Source organism: Polyodon spathula, chromosome 50, assembly GCF_017654505.1.
Source record: "Polyodon spathula isolate WHYD16114869_AA chromosome 50, ASM1765450v1, whole genome shotgun sequence".
NCBI lineage: Eukaryota > Metazoa > Chordata > Actinopteri > Acipenseriformes > Polyodontidae > Polyodon > Polyodon spathula.
Genome location: NC_054583.1, coordinates 2,146,926 through 2,168,985, shown reverse-complemented (window position 1 = coordinate 2,168,985; position 22,060 = coordinate 2,146,926). Strand labels below are relative to the sequence as shown.

The window sequence follows — 22,060 nt, the reverse complement described above, 5'->3', positions numbered from 1 at the left end:
ATTTTTTGGGAAAAGTAAAGGTGTATGAAGGACCACACAACGATCCTTTTGTCCTTTGCACAGGCCACTTTAGAAAGGGTGTGGCGGTGAATCGGTGGGTACCGTGGGACCACGCCATCCACCCACGGATTCTTTTATGGTGTGCCTAAGAAAATAATTCCCCCCCCGGAAACAAACCCCCCCCCCCCCCCCCCCCCAAAAAAAAAAAAAAAAAAACAGGTTAGATTGTATTTGAAGACCAGATTGGTACAGAGACGAAAAACTACACACATATCTTTCTTTTTGTTTTTATATATGCATGTATATATATATATGGCAGCTGGCTCTTTGAGCTAATATATATATATAATATAGCACCTTTCATAGCAGGCCACCATCACAAAGCACTTTACAAGATAAGAGACTAGGGCATGGGATCTATGCATCAGCTGAAAGTCACTTACAAGAAGGTCTCACCCCAAGGAGGTTTAGTGACTCGCTCGGGATCACTGGGTGAGCTGGGATTTGAACCGGGGGACCTTCTGGTTACAAGCCTGTTTCGTTAACCGCTGGACCACACAGCCTTCAATATGTGTATAACACTAAAATAATTTTTCACTGATGCTATCTACCCCTTACAACAGCATTGTAAAGCATAAAATAACAAACCATGTTAAACTAACCCTTATATACAGTTCACATAGTAGGTGCACAGCAAATTGTAATAAAGCACAGTGAAAGCATGGTGAAGCATAGGGAAGCATTGTAAAGCACAGAGAGGTCTGGTAAAGTATAGAGAAACATTGTAAAGCACAGAGAGGCGTGGTAAAGCATAGGGAAGCATTGTAAAGCACAGAGAGGTCTGGTAAAGCACAGGGAAGCATTGTAAAGCACAGAAAGGTCTGGTGAAGCATAGGGAAGCATTGTAAAGCACAGAGAGGTCTGGTGAAGCACAGGGAAGCATTGTAAAGCACAGATAGGTCTGGTAAAGCATAGGGAAGCATTGTAAAGAATGGGGAGATATAGTACACCAAGGTAAATGCATAGTCTAATCATGGGAAAAGCATGAAGAAACCACAAACACACACAGACAAAGTCAGATTTCAATGAAGCAGAAGAGATTTCGAAATCGAAAGACTGGTTCTGGATTGTAGAAGATTTGAACGCACCATTCATCTCAGTATGGGGGGGGGGCTGAGAACCACGCTGCGTTATACAAAGGAGCGCCGGTTTATAGATGAATTAGACAGGATTCACTGTACAGCCTATAGTCACCCTATGGCAGTTCAGTTAAAGATGAAACAGCATTCACAGTAAATGTTTCGTTTCTGGCCGTCGGTTGACCTTTTTTTTCTTTTGTTTTGCTTTGGTGGTTTTCTCGTGCCGAGCTCAGGAGGCAGGATATGACGTCATCGTGCAACTAGACGGGGGGGCAACCCCTGTAATTAAGACACCTCCTGTCAGAAGAGTTACTCATCCTTTTTGTTTAGCTGCAGGGCAGTCTGCTCCCTTGTAATTTCAATCACCTTGAAGACAAGGCCAACCTCATCACAGAAAAAAAAAAAAGCATCTCACCGAATGAAATGTCAGTACCAAGTTCCGTGGCAGTCAGATAAGCGGTTCCCCATGGGCTGTCAATCATTATTGTTAATATCAGTTTATTGGCCCAATCTTAGGCTGACTTCAAAACTGAAACTGCCCTCCCTTTCGATTTTGCAACGGGATTTCAAAGATTTCAAAAAGTTTCATTATTTACTTTTTTGAAGCTTCAGTTCAGCTCAGTTCTCTAACCTCTTTCTCCCTCCCTTTCTCCCTCACTTTCTCCCTCTCTTCTTCCTTACTTCTCCCTCCCTATTGTTTGTTTGTCATTGTCTAACAAACACACACACACACGCACGCACACACACGCTGACAAACTGACACACACACACTGACACATTGATGCACACAAAATTCCTGAAAGAAATTAGGAAATACCTGTAGAAATGAGATCAATGCATTGCCTGTAAAGTGTGTTACCTGGCAATCCGATCCATGATTGAACAGAGAACTGGTGATTGGTTGAGTCTTGTTTATAATGTATATTTTGGTGCCATTCCAGTACCTTCAGATTTAAGAACAACCCAGTGATATCCAGGACCAGTCACCTTTTTACAAAATCAAACGACAAAATAAAAAAAAAAACCCCAAACACTTATTTCGCTATCTAAAAACACAAATGCGGGAACTACTGAGTTCAGAAGCTGCCACAGATGTATGTAACATAGATTAGGTCAGCCAAAGTTAAATTAGCAGCACCAGCACCATCTAGTGTGCAGCTACTGTACTGCCAGCAAAGAACATAGAACCTGACACTGCTGTCTTACTGCTGTGTAAAACACATTACAGCAAACAATGGCGAACGTTAATAAACAGCCAAAGTGTTCAACATCCCTATAAAGCACAGCTCTGACCACAGGTTTTGCAGAATTTTAGGAATATATATATTATATATATATATATATATATATATATATATATATATATATATATATATATATAATATATATATATATATAGGGACACATAATTTTGATATTTTATTTAACATCATGTAATTACAGAAACTACAAAATGACATCGCCAGAAAAAGAAAAAAAGAAAAAGTCTATCGGAAGCTATAATTACAGCACAGTGAGTATTGCATGCAAGATTTCGAAATGTCAAATTTTTTCCCCAGTCAGTTTTTCCATTCAGTATCTGGGAAAACACCAAAGCCGCGGTGTGCAATTCAATATGATAACAAGGGAACATTATTCAGCAGCTTTCACTGGACTCTATGAAGCTGAGGGAGTTCATTCTATATAGAGGGGGTGCAATTCAATATGTTAACAAGGGAACATTATTCAGCAGCTTTCACTGGACTCTATGAAGCTGAGGGAGTTCATTCTATATAGAGGGGGTGCAATTCAATATGTTAACAAGGGAACATTATTCAGCAGCTTTCACTGGACTCTATGAAGCTGAGGGAGTTCATTCTATATAGAGGGGGTGCAATTCAATATGTTAACAAGGGAACATTATTCAGCAGCTTTCACTGGACTCTATGAAGCTGAGGGAGTTCATTCTATATAGAGGGGGTGCAATTCAATATGTTAACAAGGGAACATTATTCAGCAGCTTTCACTGGACTCTATGAAGCTGAGGGAGTTCATTCTATATAGAGGGGGTGCAATTCAATATGTTAACAAGGGAACATTATTCAGCAGCTTTCACTGGACTCTATGAAGCTGAGGGAGTTCATTCTATATAGAGGGGGTGCAATTCAATATGATAACAAGGGAACATTATTCAGCAGCTTTCACTGGACTCTATGAAGCTGAGGGAGTTCATTCTATATAGAGGGGGTGCAATTCAATATGTTAACAAGGGAACATTATTCAGCAGCTTTCACTGGACTCTATGAAGCTGAGGGAGTTCATTCTATATAGAGGGGGTGCAATTCAATATGTTAACAAGGGAACATTATTCAGCAGCTTTCACTGGACTCTATGAAGCTGAGGGAGTTCATTCTATATAGAGGGGGTGCAATTCAATATGTTAACAAGGGAACATTATTCAGCAGCTTTCACTGGACTCTATGAAGCTGAGGGAGTTCATTCTATATAGAGGGGGTGCAATTCAATATGTTAACAAGGGAACATTATTCAGCAGCTTTCACTGGACTCTATGAAGCTGAGGGAGTTCATTCTATATAGAGGGGGTGCAATTCAATATGATAACAAGGGAACATTATTCAGCAGCTTTCACTGGACTCTATGAAGCTGAGGGAGTTCATTCTCTATAGAGGGGGTGCAATTCAATATGTTAACAAGGGAACATTATTCAGCAGCTTTCACTGGACTCTATGAAGCTAAGGGAGTTCATTCTATATAGAGGGGGTGCAATTCAATATGTTAACAAGGGAACATTATTCAGCAGCTTTCACTGGACTCTATGAAGCTGAGGGAGTTCATTCTATATAGAGGGGGTGTGATTCAATATCTTAACAAGGGAACTTTATTCAGTCGGTTTATATTCGAGTTTACGAAGCAAAATTAGAGAGTTCTATAGGGAGGAGTGAGAGCGTAGATCTCTCACTCAGCGACAAAGCCTCCAAAACGTTTGGACCAAAACAGCATCTGCAGAAATAAAGAGACTGGATGTATTAATATCCTCTTCTCCACACGCTCAGAGAGCCGACTCCTCCGCGATGAGGTCCGAGCCAGGGAAAGGAAAAAGGCGAATTGCACCTGGGAAAGTGATCGGTTTCAAGAAACCCCCTTGTCATAGCCCGCCGACCGGGGACGGTGTTCGTTACAAAACCGGGAGACTAAATCAATTAAATTAAAGATCAATTTTAAAAAAATGCAATCAATCATTCCAGGGCATTTCAAAATGCAAACAGCAGGGGTGGAAAATGATTCATATCAAACCGTATTTTCTCGATCCCTAGGTTCAAGATCATGTCACTAAGGAAAATATAAAAAAAAAAAAAAAAAAGGAATTGAAAGAACTTGGGTGTTGAACACAAGAGGTCGGGGGGGGGGTGGGGGGTTATCCTACCCTACAATAACGTACAACAGTGGAACGTCCATTTTTCCATATATAGTGGGGTCTCCGTACCACACAGTTCACCCCACAATGACATCTCCTCTCTTCCCTTTTCCGTCGCTAGTAGTCTCTCGATCTGATCCCCTAGGAAACCACGCGTTCGTCCGTTACGCACAAGATCGGACACATAAACTTAGGGAATGGCCCTATGAATTAAACTTTTGGGGGGGGCCAAAAGTTTGGTAACGCGTAACCACCGATTTTCCACATGGAACGTCCACGCCATTTTTATTATTCTTAAAGGTATATATCACCACAGAGCAGCATGGTGTAGAGAGAAGGAGATAAGGCACCGATCATCTGAGACTAGACTAGGGGATTGTATGGTGCAATCCGGCCATCGTGTTCTTCGCCTGTGTATTGAATCCTGTCTGAGACTCTTACCGGATTATTATTTGACCGGTTTTTGAGAAACAGATCAAAATGCCTTGGTGCCTAGGTAAGGTGTGCAGCTTGACTGCTAGAGCCAGGCTAGGCTTGCAGCTCCCGTAATGAGGAATAATAATAATAATAATAATATTTTATTGTATTCGTGTGGATGATAGGGAAGATTTAACTGTGCAGAGAAAAGTCACTAATTGTGACTCTGTTAACGATTCCTGTCCGATACGAGCGGGGCCGGTGTGCTGCCATCTAGCGACAGGCGAGAGAAGTGCGGTTCACTGCTCTGTATGAACAGGTATAGCTGTGAGCGAAGAGAACTAGACCAAGCAGAATTATGGCCATTATTATTATTATTATTATTATTATTATTATTATTATTATTATGCTTGAGTATTTCAACATTGTGTTTAATCCATTCATTTCTCCTCTCCGTTCAGTGCTCTTCTGCTCCCTGGCGCTCTCGCTCTTCTCTGAGTCGCTGTCGGCGCCTCTGCCCGTTGCTTCAATCTCCCAGACCTACTCTCTCTGTGTCTTGCTGCAGACCACCACGGCCGAGCTTCTCGGGACATACGTAAGTTTGAATGACCATTCAAGTAAAGCATAGGAAAGCATTGTAAAGCACAGAGAGGTCTGGTAAAGCATAGGGAAGCATTGTAAAGCACAGAGAGGTCTGGTAAAGCATAGGGAAGCATTGTAAAGCACAGAGAGGTCTGGTAAAGCATAGGGAAGCATTGTAAAGCACAGAGAGGTCTGGTAAAGCATAGGGAAGCATTGTAAAGCACAGAGAGGTCTGGTAAAGCACAGGGAAGCATTGTAAAGCACAGAGAGGTCTGGTAAAGCACAGGGAAGCATTGTAAAGCACAGAGAGGTCTGGTAAAGCATAGGGAAGCATTGTAAAGCACAGAGAGGTCTGGTAAAGCACAGGGAAGCATTGTAAAGTTTAATCTTGTTTTCCTGCGGCGTTTACATCACATTTACATCTTTAGGAATTGCAGAAACATTTCTAATGCCACATATAAGACACAGAGTAGGATAATAAACAAGAACTACAAGTTAGATATTAGGCGGATGCTATTTTTATAAAACAAACACACACACACACACACACAAGGATTGCTTCAGATTTTCCATTTCCTTAAGTAAAAGTCACCGTTAATGAAACAAGAGGTGCATTGTGAGAGTCTGACGCGGCTGCCAGTCTCCCAGCCCGGGACTCGAGAAAATTAACTGTGCTGAGCTGCCCACTCAGATCTCCCTCCGGTCGCAGGAAATTCTGCGCTCCGATTTCATTCAATAAACCCGCCAGACTAGTACACGTGGGAATGACGTCACTGCAAGTTATGACGCGTTGAGAAAGCGTTCGAAAGGGGAATCCCCGTCGATAAGCTACTTTTCATTAGGGTTTGGAGTGGGGGGGGTTAGGGGTTTGGAGTGGCACCACACCCAATCCCCAAACCACCATCCCCGGGTTGGGGTTTGGGGTTGGGGTTGGGGTTGGGGGGGGGGTGATCTCCAAACCTCACCCCCAATCCCCGCTATTCCAACCCCCCCCGATGGGGGTTGGGGTGGGGGGGTGGGGGGGGGAGAGGGTGTTAGGGGTAACCCCAAACACCCCACCACCCCCCCCCCTAATCCCCACCCCCTCACCCCCCACACCCCCCCTAATCCCCAAACCTCACCCCCCACACCCCCCCCAATCCCCACCCTCCCTCCCAACCCCCCCCGTCCCCAAACCTCCCCCCAAGTGGGGTTGGTGGTGAAAACCCCCCAACCAATCCCCAAAACCCCACACCCCCCCCCAATCCCCCACAAACCTCACCCCCAACCCCCCCCAATCCCCAAACCCCACCCCCAACCCCCCCCAATCCCCAAACCTCACCCCCCAACCCCCCCCATCTCCAAACCTCATTGGGTGGGGGGTAGGGTTTGGGTTAGGGCAAACCTCACCCCCAACCCCCCCCCCCCCAATCCCCAAACCCACACACCCCCCACCCCCCCCAATCCCCAACCCACCACCCCCCCCACCCACATAGGGCCCACCCCCCCCAAATCCCCATGACCCACCCCCAACCCCCCCCGATCCTCCAAACCCCACCCCCAACCCCCCGATCCCCAAACCCCTCACCCCCAACACACCCCCCCGATCCCCAAAAAGGGGTCCCCCCTAAACACTCCCCCATCCCCAACCTTGTCACCCCCCAACCCCCCCCGATCCCCGAACCTAATCAGTGTTCTCCTTAGCTAAAACTACTTATTGAGCTAAATCGATCATATGCCACACCCCCACACCCCCCCGATCCCCAAAACCCCATACCCCTCATAACACACTCCCCCGTATCCCCAAACCTCACCCCCAACCCCCCCAGTCCCCATCGCCCCACCCCCAACCCCCTCCCAATCCCCGAAACATCTACACCCCCAACCCCCCAACGCCCCGTTGGGGTTATGAAGTAACAGTATAGCCAATCGTGTTGAGCAATCGATTATGTCACAAGAGGAATCGATTTGATTGATAACTCGATTTAGATAGTAGGAGCAGTCATTGTAGTCGTTGTAGTAGTAGCGGTAGTAGTAGTTGTAGTAGCGGTAGTAGTAGTTGTAGTAGTAGCGGTAGTAGTAGCGGTAGTAGTTGTAGTAGTAGCGGTAGTAGTTGTAGTAGTAGCGGTAGTAGTAGTTGTAGTAGCGGTAGTAGTAGCGGTAGTAGTAGCGGTAGTAGTAGTAGTAGTAGTAGTAGTAGTTGTAGTAGTAGCGGTAGTAGTAGTTGTAGTAGTAGCGGTAGTAGTAGTTGTTGTAGTAGCGGTAGTAGCGGTAGTAGTAGCGGTAGTAGTAGTAGTAGTAGCGGTAGTAGTAGTAGTAGTAGCGGTAGTAGTAGTAGTAGCGGTAGTAGTAGCGGTAGTAGCGGTAGTAGTAGTGGTGTAGTAGTAGCGGTAGTAGCGGTAGTAGTAGCGGTAGTAGTAGTAGTAGTAGTAGCGGTAGTAGTAGTAGTTGTTGTAGTAGTAGTCGTATTCACGTATATTTCGGTGTCTCTTTCTCTCCGCAGCTCAAGTACCAAGGCAGCCCATTCAGCCATCGCGGTTTCTCCGCCGACGGGCTGCAGCTGCCCGGTCTGCCCGTCGCCGCCGCTTCATTCTGGGCTTGGCGACAGCTGAGCGCCGCTGAGCGCCTCCTGGAAAACCTCAGGGCTTACCGCGTTTACAGCGCACTCCTACCGCTGGTCGCGGAAGAGCAAACCGCGTTAAACCCCACGGCGCTGGACCTGTTGAAGTTACTGCGGGAAACCCACAGCCAAATCCGCCAGTTAGTCTGCAACCTCACCGGGGTGATGAGGGACCTGGGGCTGCGGGTCCCCGGGGCGGCGGGACAGCCGCTTCCCTCGCCCGAGGTGCGAACCCCGGCCTGGGAAAGGAAAGTCCGGGGGTACCTCGTCTGTGTCGGACTGACCGCCTGGCTGGAGCGGACCGTGAGGGATTTGACTTTTTTAAAAAAGAAGCACCGGCAATAACTTAAATTACACTTGCATTTCATTTAATTGAATTGAATTTAATTGAATTTAATTGATTGGCGCGGCGGTGCGGCAGAGTTTATTTATTTATCGATGTGCTGATTTAATTTTGTGTTGTGTTAATAATATTGATAGGGCATAAATTGCGCTACACGAGTTTAATAAACTTAACACAACTGATTTAATTATTATAACTATTGATAGGAGCCAGTCTTTTAACTTAATAATAATAATATAAATTTATTATTATTATATTATTATTAATTATTTATTATTTTATTATTTAACAAAACAAAACAAAAAACAAACAAAAAAAAAAAAAAGGATTTTATTTATTTATTTATTTGATTTACCGCTTTTTGTTTGTTTGTTTGTTTGTTTGTTTTTAAAGGAACCGTATGGTGCCAGACTTTAGCAGTAATATCTATCCCCCTGCCGGTCGTTAGATAGAGATACTAGATAGAATGATAGCATACCACGGTAGAATCGATTATTTACTAACTAGGTAAGGTCCAAAATGAGGGTCGAACTAATCGGGTGTCACGGATTCGAGTCCATCCCCAATAATACTTTGAGTATCATTTTGGTCCTTACCTAGGTTGAATATACATTGCCCTCAAAATCAGGTAGGGACGTTATTATTCCGACAATAGTAGTGTCCCTACCCTTAGTCTGAGGATGACGTGTCCAACTATAGTAAGGTCCAAAATGAGGGTCGAACTAATCGGGTGTCACGGATTCGATTCCATACCCCATACTTTTGAGTATCATTTTGGTCCTTACCTACACTTATATGTAACGGGAGTTTTAGTCCCATCCCTGCAATAATAAGGCTGGTTATCATCACAGGGATGGGAATCAGACTCCTACTGCACAGGTGTGATCCATTCCAGGTTTTACTCCCAGCTTGATTAGCCCACAGTGCCTAAGCTCAGGTATGGGTTATTTGAAACTCATAGTAAAACCAGGAATGGATGCAACTTATATGTAACGGGAGTTTTAGTCCCATCCCTGCAATAATAAGGCTGGTTATCATCACAGGGATGGGAATCAGACTCCTACTGCACAGGTTGATCCATTCCAGGTTTTACTCCCAGCTTGATTAGCCCACAGTGCCTAAGCTCAGGCATGGGTTATTATGAAACTCATAGTAAAACCAGGAATGGATCCAACTTATATGTAACGGGAGTTTTAGTCCCATCCCTGCAATAATAAGGCTGGTTATCATCACAGGGATGGGAATCAGACTCCTACTGCACAGCAGTGTGATCCATTCCAGGTTTTACTGGGGCGAACTAATTCGGGTGTCACGGATTAAGCTCCAGGGTATGGGGTTATTATGAAACTCATAGTAAAACCAGGAATGGATCCAACTTATATGTAACGGGAGTTTTAGTCCCATCCCTGCAATAATAAGGCTGGTTATCATCACAGGGATGGGAATCAGACTCCTATCGCACAGGTTGATCCATTCCAGGTTTTACTCCCAGCTTGATTAGCCCACAGTGCCTAAGCTCAGGTATGGGTTATTATTAAACCAGGACTGGATTCAACGTGCATGTAACGGGAGTCTTCTTTAAATCTCTTTACAAGATACGAGACTGGGGCGTGTGAGCTATTTATCAGCTGCAGAGTCTCTTACAACAACGCCTCACCCCAAAAACGCAGCTCAAGGAGGTTCAGCGACTCGCTCGGGGTCACACACAGGGGGTCAGTGGCTGAGCTGGGATTTGAACCGGGGGACCTTCTGGTTACAAGCGACAAATACGATACTACTCGGGCGGCTAGCCTTCTGGCTAAAGTCCGTTTCTCTATCCCCCCCCTTGGCTTTTTACGTGTAACCAGCACAAGGGTCAGAGCCATAAAAAATGTACAATGGTTTTTAGGTATATTTTTGTAACATTTGTACCCCTTATTAATAAAAACAAAAAAAACATTCTGAAGAATTATATTGATCTTAAAGACTGTGAGAGAATTATTATTATTATTATTATTATTATTATTATTATTATTATTATTATTATTATTATTATTATTATTATTATATTACTTTATTTATACAACCTTCTACATGTTAGATATATGTATAATATAATTATATATATATATATATATATATATATATATAATATATATATATAGATATATATTTTCATTATTAATATACTGTTTGGAAGTAATAAAAAGCTGCATTTGTAATCTTCTTGAAAAACTCTCTTGTTTTTCAAAACGAGTTATTTTGAAACAAAAATAAAAAATATATTTTTTGAATTTGCAAAGGCAAAAACACAATATCCAATGCCGACAACTACCGCCAGGTGGCAGCAACAACACGGATCTTTCTAGCTACTAGAATACATTTTAATATAATACGAATAATTGTGTGTGTGTATATATATATATAATAATATATATATTATTTGCAACTTGATATGCAACAGAAATTATTTGCAGACCTTAGCGTCAAAGAATTGTCGAGTTTGATTCAGGTTGACTGTAGAATTGGTCAGATTCGCTGTGCCTAGACCAAATGCAATAACGCTACACGGATAGATATGTGTTTTTTTTGTTGGTTGTTTTTTTTTGTTGGTATATCGTCTAGCCTCAGGGTGCACCGAATAAAGCCTAAAGCAAAATGTGATAGAGATAAAAAAAAAAACAAAAAAAAACAAACATGCGAGGACGGAAAGGAAACGGAGCGCCGTGTCCAGACATCCAGATGTTAATCTTTTGAATTACACCCCCCCCCCCGGGGGGGATGCGAGTCCCCTCCGTTCAGATAAAACTTCCAAAACATTTAGCGCTTTGCTAAGTATGACATCCTTCTGTTCTTTTTTGTAAACTAAAAATAATTTGCATTTACATTCTCAGCGACGCTGCGTTTAGAATGATGATGCGTTCTGGTGACAAACGTTTCGACCAGAAATCTTTTACAATATTAAAAAATAATAATAATAAATCTTACAGCCCATAGTCGTCATTTTTTATATTGAATTTCTCTGTTAAATTGGGTTAATAAGTGGAGCCGCTCAGAAAGCACGCTGAGATTAATGACTCGACCCTCTGCTCCACAAGAGCGCTGACAGACTTTTAAAAAACGGAGAAGAAGAATTATTTGCTTGTGTTACTCTGTTTGACCGAACCTCATATCTGACTGTATTTTAATAATTAATACGATAATAATTATGGTCGAGCTAATGGTGTACTTTACTATATTAAAAAATACTATAATAATATAATATTAATAATAATAATAATAATAATAATAATAATAATAATAATAATAATAATATAATACATAAATAACCGTAAAACAGCTCGACATTTCTTTTAATGAAATGATACAAATTCGAAAACTATTTTAAAATGTTACAATGGAGGCTTTCTATATCTATCAATAAAATGCAATAACACTGAATCGATCCAGGTTACAAAAAAAAAAAAAATAAGCTAACGATTATATTTTTTTAAAATTTGATTTTAAAAGATTTGGCTAGCGTACTTATTAAGAACACAAGAGCAGCAGAAGAAAGTTTACAAACGACCCGTCTTGCTCGTTTGGTTGTCAGTAGCTGATTGATCCCAGAATCTCATCAAGCCGCTTCTTGAAGGATCTCAGGGTGTCAGCTTCAACAACATTACTGGGGAGTTGATTCCAGACCATCACGATTCTCTGTGTAAAAAAGCTCTTTTCTGTATTGTGTTGGTTTGTGGATGAATATAATCTTATATGCAAATATATATGTGTGTTTTCTGTGCGCAAGTATTTTCAAACGTTTTTAAAAATGCTTTTTTTTATAATAATAATAATAATAATAATAATAATAATAATAATAATAATAATAGCGTATTCTTTATTTTTATATAGCGCCTTTCACCATCACAAAGCGCTTTACAGAATGAACAACGCGTTATATGCAGGGTGAATAATACAGGACTTAAAAAACGATTCTCGTTTCCATTGCTGACCTTGACAACGACGCGCTTTGTCTAAATATTATTAATTAGTTTGCATCATCATTTCGCAATATCTTCCTTTGCAGGTTGGGATTTACGTCACGGTAACCACCGATAAATAAATCGATAGATCAATTTGAAGTTGGAAATTGTATTCAACGTCTTGGGAGGGCATCTTAAAAATGAAGTAAATAAATGGGATTTTTAAATGAAATAATTTGGCTATATATATATAGTTTCTCTGTACAAACTTTAAATATATGTTTAGTTCCATAGGGCGGGCTGGGGGGGGGGGGGTCCTCTCCTATAGCGTTACCCCCCCCCCCATTAACATCCAAACGAGAAGGGCTGTAACTTCCTGACCAGGGAAGATCACGCCGTTGATAAAGATAAATCGAGTCTTTGACTAACGAGGAGTGTGCGAGAGACATCTAAGACAGCTCATGCATTCCTGTCCGATTAAGCTATGATTGATCCTCTGCAGATGGAGTGGTTTTTTTTTGTTTGTTTTTTTTAAATAGTGCTGATGGATAAGTCTCGGCACCACCGCCCCGGGGCTGCAAAGCTGCATGCCGGGGCCCGCCAGTAACACGTTCGACCCGTCCGCCTTTCTGCAGGTAACACCAAAATCTGGAAGCATTATTAACCCTTTCAGCAGGGTGGAATCTCGTGGGATTCCTTGTCCCAGTCTGCTATTGCCTATTCATTAAAAAAAAAACAAAAAAAAAACAGATCAATCAATCGCAAAGCGACTAGGGGGTCTAACGAGTCTGCTGCAGAGTCCCTTCCAATAGGACCTCCTCTGGGTTACGCCACGTTGACTGTTCTCGAAATAGGACGCTGTGTTGTTAATATTATAAACCTGTCAATGTTAGACTTCTAGAAGATTGACCACTCTTAACATGATAACATGACGTCACACAGTTTGCGTTCGGATTTTTTTTCGTTTTTGGTGGGTTTTTTTGTTGTTGTTGGTATGGGTATGTGGGTAGCTCTGTATCATCGCCAGCTGTTAAATGGACCATCCACACATTTCTTTATATATACATAAAAAAAGGGAATTATATTACCTTCATTCTAGGAATCCTGGGGCGTTTGTGTCCGGGCTAAATTTGTGACCTTGTGACATTTTGATTCGACCTCCACCCCACCTCTCCGCCTTTGCGCTTTTTGAAATGCTAATGACGTCAATGACCATTTGAAGAACCCCGTCATCAGATGGTAACCTTCTTGGGCAGTATCCCCCAGTCTAGTCCCCCATCCCCTCAGGGGGGGGGGTAGGTGGTCACCAGGGTAGGGGTGGGGTGGGTGTGGGGGGTGGGTAGGGGCTCGGGACATGGGTGGTTCAAATACTGGCCCCGAAGCAAGACATCTGTAGTTTCTTTCTCGAGTCGTGAGGAGAGTTTTGTAATGTATAATCTGTAACACAGAAAGCGATTCTTCAACGAACCCTAATGCGTCTACAGCCAGCTTCGTTTACAAAGTCCTTCTCAATAACGCATGGTGAAGGTGTCTGGAAATTTGAAAGGACAGCGCTTTTAGACCCCCCCCCCCCCCCAAAAAAAAACAAAAAAACCCAAAAAACAAAGAATATTGGCTTTTAAATTGAACAAACGCGCTGTTTTTTTGCGTGTGGATTTTACAGGCAACGATATTTTGGACACTGTAGGTAAGATCTCATGTTTTATTAAGCCGTTGTGTTTTTCTTTCTTCTTAAATATATATATATATATATATATATATATATATATATATATATATATATATATATATATATATATATATATTTAGCTCAAAGAGCCAGCTGCCCAACGTTTCGATATGTTGTACATATCTTTCTCAAGGGAGCGTGTGTTTGAATCAAAACATTGGAGGTATTTATAGGTGTTTGACGGCATGACAACTACTTGTTATTGTTTATATTCAAATCCATGATTTATTCTTACATGATGTAATGGTGTTCTATATTGTGACATCACTTTTACTTATATCTTTAAATCTATATTAATTCTAATTAACATTATTTTATATAAACTTATATTTATATTATCATGCAATGCTGGCTCTGAGGATCAGCCTTGATATGGTCTCCCCAGCGCAGCAGCATGCACAACTTTATATATATATTATATATATATATATATATATATATATATATATATATATATATATATATATATAATGCTTAGCTCTCTTTAAGGAGGTAAGAATATGAATTTTAAAACAAAACATTCGGCGTTTGATGAGTTGTTTGAGGTTAGTGACGAGGCTGCTAGTGAAATGTGTTTTCAGACGGCACGCTGTTAAAAGGGATAGAGGGTATTCAATCATTCAAGCAATCAGTCTTTATTTTATATAGCACCTTTCATGCATGCTATACAGTAAAAAACAATGCATAATACATTAAATACAGTGAAAAGAGCAGAATACAGGATAGCAGCAGAATACATGAAATAGTGCATTAAATACAGTGGAAAGAGCAGAATACATGAAATAGTGCATTAAATACAGTGGAAAGAGCAGAATACAGGATAGCAGCAGAATACATGAAATAGTGCATTAAATACAGTGGAAAGAGCAGAACACAGGATAGCAGCAGAATACATGAAATAGTGCATTAAATACAGTGGAAAGAGCAGAATACAGGATAGCAGCAGAATACATGAAATAGTGCATTAAATACAGTGGAAAGAGCAGAATACATGATAGCAGCATAATACATGAAATAGTGCATTAAATACAGTGGAAAGAGCAGAATACAGGATAGCAGCAGAATACATGAAATAGTGCATTAAATACAGTGGAAAGAGCAGAATACAGGATAGCAGCAGAATACATGAAATAGTGCATTAAATACAGTGGAAAGAGCAGAATACATGAAATAGTAGCAGAGTCTGCCTCGTTAGGTTTTGCTAGTGGTTGGCTAGGCTGCCAGTTGGCTAGTTGCTTCCTTGGGTGGTCTGGTAGTGATGGAATGCGACCGGGTCATTCCTCTCAATGGAGTTCTGAATTCCGGGCTATAGGGGACCACCGAGGGGGTATGGGAATCACGGAAAAGAGATTCCACACATTCTCCCGGGATGAATGTGGAATTACAAAGTGGGAGAATGATATATGATTAACCTTACCAAATTATCTTCAGTGGCTGATAGACAGACAGTGGCTCTCAGGGGAAATGGCAGCACAAGTATAGGGCAGCTGCAATGGGGCGAGGCTGGTAGAGTGGGACCACAGTGTGCTAACTATACCCTCAATGATCTTCAATGGCAATGCAGACAGACAGTGGCACTGCAATAATGGTTCTGTATTACACTGAGGGGCAATGATAGCACAAGTATAGGGCAGCTGCAATGGGGCGAGGCTGGTAGAATGGGACCACAGTGTGCTAACTATACCCTCAGTGATCTTCAATGGCAATGCAGACAGACAGTGGCACTGCAATAATGGTTCTGTATTACACTGAGGGGCAATGGTAGCACAAGTATAGGGCAGCTGCAATAGGGCGAGGCTGGTAGAATGGGACCACAGTGTGCCAACTATACCCTCAATGATCTTCAATAGCAATGCAGACAGACAGTGGAAAAACGACCTGAAAATGATCAAAACTGCTATGCCAGAAGAGACTTATTGTTGTTGCAAGGATGGAAATAGGACTCCCATTGCATAGCAGTGTGATCCATTCCTGGTTTTACTATGAGCTTGTTAGCTAGACACACTGGGGGCTGATCAAGCTGGTAGTGAAACCTGGACTGGTGACACTGCTGTGGCAATACTGGAGTCTGATTTCCCACTCCTGTTGCAGACAGCGTTAGAGGGTGGGGTGGGGGTTGGGGGTGGGGGGGGTGAAGAGTATTTGCAGACTGTAGATAATGTCAATGGAGAGATTTTCTGCCCTGGTAATAAAAAAAAAAAAAATAGACATTCCAAAAATTCTCAGTTGTAACCAATGGCACTGACCGCAGTGTCCAGTGTCACAGGTCACAGCTTCCCTGACCCCCTCACGACCTCAGAGGAGACAGGACTCATCTGTCACTGACCAGCAGGGGGGAGGGGGGTGGAGCAGGAACTCCAGCTGTGGCTAAAAGTTTTGCATCCCCCTCTCTATATAGAATGAATTCAAGTCCAACGAAAGCTGGGAGTCTGATTCCCACCCCTGTGATGATAACCAGCATTATTATTGCAGGGATGGGAATCAGACTCCTATTGCCCAGCAGTGTCACCCAGTCCAGGTTTTACTACCAGCTTGATCAGCCCCCAGTGTGTCTAGCTAACAAGCTCAGGTGTGTCTTGTTATTAAACTCCAAGTGAAAGCAGGACTGGATCACACTGCTGTGCAGCGGGAGTCTGATTATTAAACTCCTAGTGAAAGCAGGACTGGATCACACTGCTGTGCAGCGGGAGTCTGATTCCCAGCCCTGGTTTAAACAGAATAATAGGGCATGGTTTAATGAAAGGGGTTTTCAGTGGGATTAGACTGGTTTAGCCCCTCGTCCTTTAACAAGACAGTAATATGTCACTTCCTGTGTTTTCAGTTTTGGTTACCATGGAGTACCATCCGATCTCCCGCCCGCAGAGCGCTGAAGAAGCTGACACGCGATGCCTGACGTGCTGGGCAGTGCTGGATGGCTCAAGTTTGGATGGACACCGGCTGTTCTGCGGCCACTGGCTGTGTTGGACCTGCTTGACTTTTCTGAGGACAGAAGAGCAAGACCACACCCCCGTGTCCACCTGCTTCCGCTGTCAAACTCCCATATCTCTCTCCCGGGCTTTTGACGGCCCACCCAAACCAGCGTTCCGCTGGTCTGCGATCTTCTCCTCCGGGAAAAAGGGGGCGTTCCCAACGGCAGGAGAAACATCTCCAGAACTTTGTGGAACCACCAGCGCACTGCCCCAGAGGCAAGCAGGAGGCTTCTGGAGGAAGCTGGTCCACGAGTGCAGCAGGAAAGGTCTTCGGAAAATGTACTCCAGACTTGAAGACGGTCCTTCAGCTTTGGATGGACCGACCGCCATCGCCAAGGAGACGGCGAAAAAGAGGAGGAGTTATCGGATGAGTCTTTATTTGTTTTGAGGGCTTGGAGCTCAGAACTGTTGGAGGGGTGCTAGACATTGACCCAAAAAGCTGAACTAAATAACTCTGCAACTGGTTCTCGCCGGTGTCAAAGGTGTGCAGTTTTGAAAGACACACATGCTAGACCGCCAGCAGTTGGAAAAGTGTGTTTTTTTTTTTTTGTTTGTTTTTTTTTTTGCTGTAACAGCTGAATGAATTGTCGTGGGTGGTATCCGAAAATACAAGATCATAATCAGAGTTGGGGGGCGGGGGTCAATTCGTATTTGAGAGAGAATTTCAACAGCATGCCACAGTTGTGCAAACTTGAGAACAGCGATGTGTTAGAACTGATTATAAGAAACTGGGGATTGATTTTTCAAAAGGAATTGAATGCTTTAAGCAACTTATTAAAAACAATCACTTCTTATTTGCTGCATTAACGTTATTACCGTAATACACGTAGAAAACAGAACTACAACAAAATGGAATACTTGTTTAACTTACAGTATGTGGGTTGATGCTAAATAATGGGGAAGCATATGAGTGTTGCTCAAGCTTCAGTGCACCGTGCAACGCAAAAATGTTTCCCCGCCTTATATAAAGAAAAGGGCTGGCATTTATTTTTTTTTTTTTTGACTAATGTATGTGTTTTCATATAATCTTCAGGTTTTACAACAAAACATTTTTTTTTTTTTTGCAAACGCAAGCCAAAGGAAGAAAAAACAAAACCAAAAATCCACAAATTGTAAATGCATTTTTATTTGCTTGTAATTGAAGAGCATACAGTGTACAAAAAAAAAAAAAAAATCACAAAACAACGTGCAAGAGCTAAATAGTTTAATAATTTGCATTAAAATTGCGTGAATTAAAAAAACAAAACAAAACAAAACAAAAAACAGACACAGGATTCAAGTTGTAAAAGTGAAGGAAGGACAGCTTTTCTGGTTTTGGGAAATCAACCAGATTTATTTAAGACCTGACCATTTAAACACTTCTCACAGGCAAGAACAACGATCAACAGACCCCTGTAGACAACTGTATATTATAAAATCATTTCAGAGAGCTGGATCGCATCAATATCAGGGTCTAGTGCTGTATATTATAAAGACATTTCAGAGGGCTGGATCTCATCAATATCAGGGTCTAGTGCTGTATATTATAAAGACATTTCAGGGGGCTGTGTCTCATCAATATCGGGGTCTAGTGCTGTATACTATAAAGACATTTCAGAGGGCTGGATCTCATCAATATCAGGGTCTAGTGCTGTATATTATAAAGACGTTTCAGAGGGCTGGATCACATCAATATCAGGGTCTAGTGCTGTATATTATATTCAATACATTGCCTTTATTGATAATTGCCTGCATTATGGGTTTGTGTATCTTTTAAACCAGTGGTCTTCATCCCAGATCCTGCGGGGGGCTCTGTGTCAGCTGGTTTTCTCTGAACCAGACCCCATTCATTGAACTGATCACTGCTTAATTAGATTGAAGGTCTAATTAAGCAGTTCAGCGAAGGGTCTAGTTCAGCAAAGGAGAGCTCAGTTCGAATACACAGCGCCCCCCACAGGACAAGGGGGTCGTGAAGCGTCGGTTCAAACCACACTCTCCAGCTTGCTCCTGTCGATAACCAAGTAGTGGCACATGGAGTAGAGGAAGAAGACTATGCTTGTGAAAACGATGGTGGTGGAAATGGTTGCCAAGGAGTAGATAGACATGCGTTTTTCGGAATCGAACCGCACAAAGCATTGGAATGGCCCGGGGCAGAGGGCTGTGCTGCAATGTATGGGCAACCCATCAACTTTGGGCAAGTGCCAGAGCAGCAGGATGGACAGAAAGGACCCCTCAATGCCAATTCGCATGCCCACACAGAGGAGGTACACCACCAGCGTGGTCTTCTGCTTGTGGAAGTCGATCATGACGTCTTTCTTGGCCAGGCTGTGCCCTTTGACCCCCACGAGGGAGTCCTCGCCACCCGATTGCCCGCCAGGGTCCCGCTTCATGCTCCGCTTCATCAGGGAGTGGCGCAGCTGTGAGGCAAGCAGCTCCATCAACAGGACAGAGATGCTGAACAGCACGTAGGTGAAGTTCCACAGCATCACCACGGGCACGTCGAAGTGCTGGTTGAAGCAGGAGCGGCGGCAGAACTCGGTCTCCTCTGCCGTCGTGTTGCACTGGAAATCGGTGTCCAGCTTCCCCCACGGCATCTCAGCCACATACAGAGTGACCAGCCGAACACTCAGAAACCCGAACCAAAGAGTCCGGCCTTTGTAATCCGTAGAAGCCTCTACTGCTGTTTTCAGGATGGGCACCAGGCCCGTGACGATAGCGGCCATCTCCAAGCCTCGATCTTCGACCGTACCCCCGGGGTCTGTCCTGTCTGCCTACGGAAAGAATAGTTTTGGGGGGGGGGGGGTAACATCAAGCTGTTCCGATTCGAATCCTGGTCTTTGTTCCAACAACCCCACCCTTCTGAATGGTTTAACTCCGTGGTTCTGAATCCTGGTCCTGTTTTTTGTTCCAACCAAGCGCTCATTTACATAATCGAATTTAACTAATAATTAGGCTACACTGAGCTTTTTAATGATTTTAAACAGGTGGAGATTTCAATTTATCATAAACTTAAATTCTTAAACTTTTTATGAGCTACTTTATTTAAAAAGTCTGATTAAGCTAATTAGTAGTTCAATTAAGGGCTCAATTAAGTAATTGAGAGCTTGGTTGGAACAAAAACCAGGAAGGCAGTGGTCGCCGAGGATCAGGATTGAGAACCACAGGTTTTCAATTCATTCAGCCTCCATCCAAACCTTGCAAGAGTTCATTATATCATTGGTAAAACCCGGAGGGGATCGTGTCCTTCCCAGGACCTGGATCTAGCTTGGTTTAAAACAATGAGAAGGTATCTCTGATTTACAATCTCAAGAATGTAAAGGGCAGCCCACTGTCCTCTAGGGGGCAGTATAGTAAAGGAAATATGGCATGATGTTGCACAGCAGTGTGATCCAGTCCAGGTTTTACTACCAGTTTGATCAGCCCCCAGTGTGTCTAGGCAACAAGCTCAGGTGTGTCTGATTAAGGGAAGGGATCACACTGCTGTGCAACATCACGCCATATTTCCTTTACCATACTGCCCCCTAGAGGACAGTGGGCTGCCCTGCGGGTGTTTGAGCTCACCTGGCCAGTAGGGGTCGCTGTAGTCAAGAGAAACAGACGCTGCAGTGTACCAGGAAGCCAAATCTAAACTATATCCTATCAAACAGATAAAAATAAAAAACATTGACAATTACTTCTGTAGTTAGGAGGGTACATCAACAAATAAAATCATTTTTTTCACATAATGGGGGGGGGGGGGGGGGGGGGGGGGGGGGGGGGGGGGGGGGTGGGGGGGGGGGGGGGGGGGGGGGGGGGGGGGGGGGGGGGGGGGAGGGGGGGGGGGGGGGGGGGGGGGGGGGGGGGGGGGGGTGGGGGGGGGGGGGGGGGGGTGGGGGGGGGGGGGGGGGGGGGGGGGGGGTTTGTTTGTTTTTAAGCAAGTTAAATTTATTTCAGTACAACCCAGACCTGAGATTGACAAGACCACGTGCGTAAATGCGTTCTCTGGCTAATCTTCTGTATTACATGACATCTTATAGCTTCACCCGAAGCTCAATGAAAGCTGCTGAATAATGTTCCCTTGTTAACATATTGAATTCCACACCCTTTATATATAATGAACTCACTCAGCTTCATAGAGTCCAGTGAAAGCTGCTGAATAATGTTCCCTTGTTAACATATTGAATTGCACCCCCTCTATATAGAATGAACTCACTCAGCTTCATAGAGTCCAGTGAAAGCTGCTGAATAATGTTCCCTTGTTATCATATTGAATTGCACCCCCTCTATATAGAATGAACTCCCTCAGCTTCATAGAGTCCAGTGAAAGCTGCTGAATAATGTTCCCTTGTTAACATATTGAATTGCACCCCCTCTATATAGAATGAACTCCCTCAGCTTCATAGAGTCCAATGAAAGCTGCTGAATAATGTTCCCTTGTTAACATATTGAATTGCACCCCCTCTATATAGAATGAACTCCCTCAGCTTCATAGAGTCCAGTGAAAGCTGCTGAATAATGTTCCCTTGTTAACATATTGAATTGCACCCCCTCTATATAGAATGAACTCCCTCAGCTTCATAGAGTCCAGTGAAAGCTGCTGAATAATGTTCCCTTGTTAACATATTGAATTGCACCCCCTCTATATAGAATGAACTCCCTCAGCTTCATAGAGTCCAGTGAAAGCTGCTGAATAATGTTCCCTTGTTAACATATTGAATTGCACCCCCTCTATATAGAATGAACTCCCTCAGCTTCATAGAGTCCAGTGAAAGCTGCTGAATAATGTTCCCTTGTTAACATATTGAATTGCACCCCCTCTATATAGAATGAACTCCCTCAGCTTCATAGAGTCCAGTGAAAGCTGCTGAATAATGTTCCCTTGTTAACATATTGAATTGCACCCCCTCTATATAGAATGAACTCCCTCAGCTTCATAGAGTCCAGTGAAAGCTGCTGAATAATGTTCCC

At 43.1% G+C, this 22,060-nt stretch overlaps 2 protein-coding genes across 2 annotated transcripts in view; one reads left to right on the top strand and one right to left on the bottom strand.

The window, feature by feature from the left end:
* Positions 1-5,576: 5,576 nt before the first annotated feature.
* Positions 5,577-8,497, top strand: LOC121306818 (cardiotrophin-2-like). Its single transcript, XM_041238746.1, has 2 exons — positions 5,577-5,588; positions 8,036-8,497. Exons 1-2 carry the CDS (start codon positions 5,577-5,579, stop codon positions 8,495-8,497), a joined length of 474 nt encoding a protein of 157 aa, XP_041094680.1.
* Positions 8,498-18,758: 10,261 nt separating this feature from the next.
* The window catches only part of LOC121306865 (gap junction beta-1 protein), a 6,280-nt gene continuing 2,978 nt past the window's right edge, over positions 18,759-22,060 (bottom strand). The window contains exons 2-3 of the mRNA XM_041238842.1: positions 20,675-20,749; positions 18,759-19,884 (exon numbers count right to left, since the gene is read on the bottom strand). Of these exons, the coding sequence (XP_041094776.1) occupies positions 19,096-19,836 (741 nt within the window). The 5' untranslated portion in view covers positions 19,837-19,884; positions 20,675-20,749 and the 3' untranslated portion in view covers positions 18,759-19,095. The remainder of the gene's footprint in view (positions 19,885-20,674; positions 20,750-22,060) is intronic.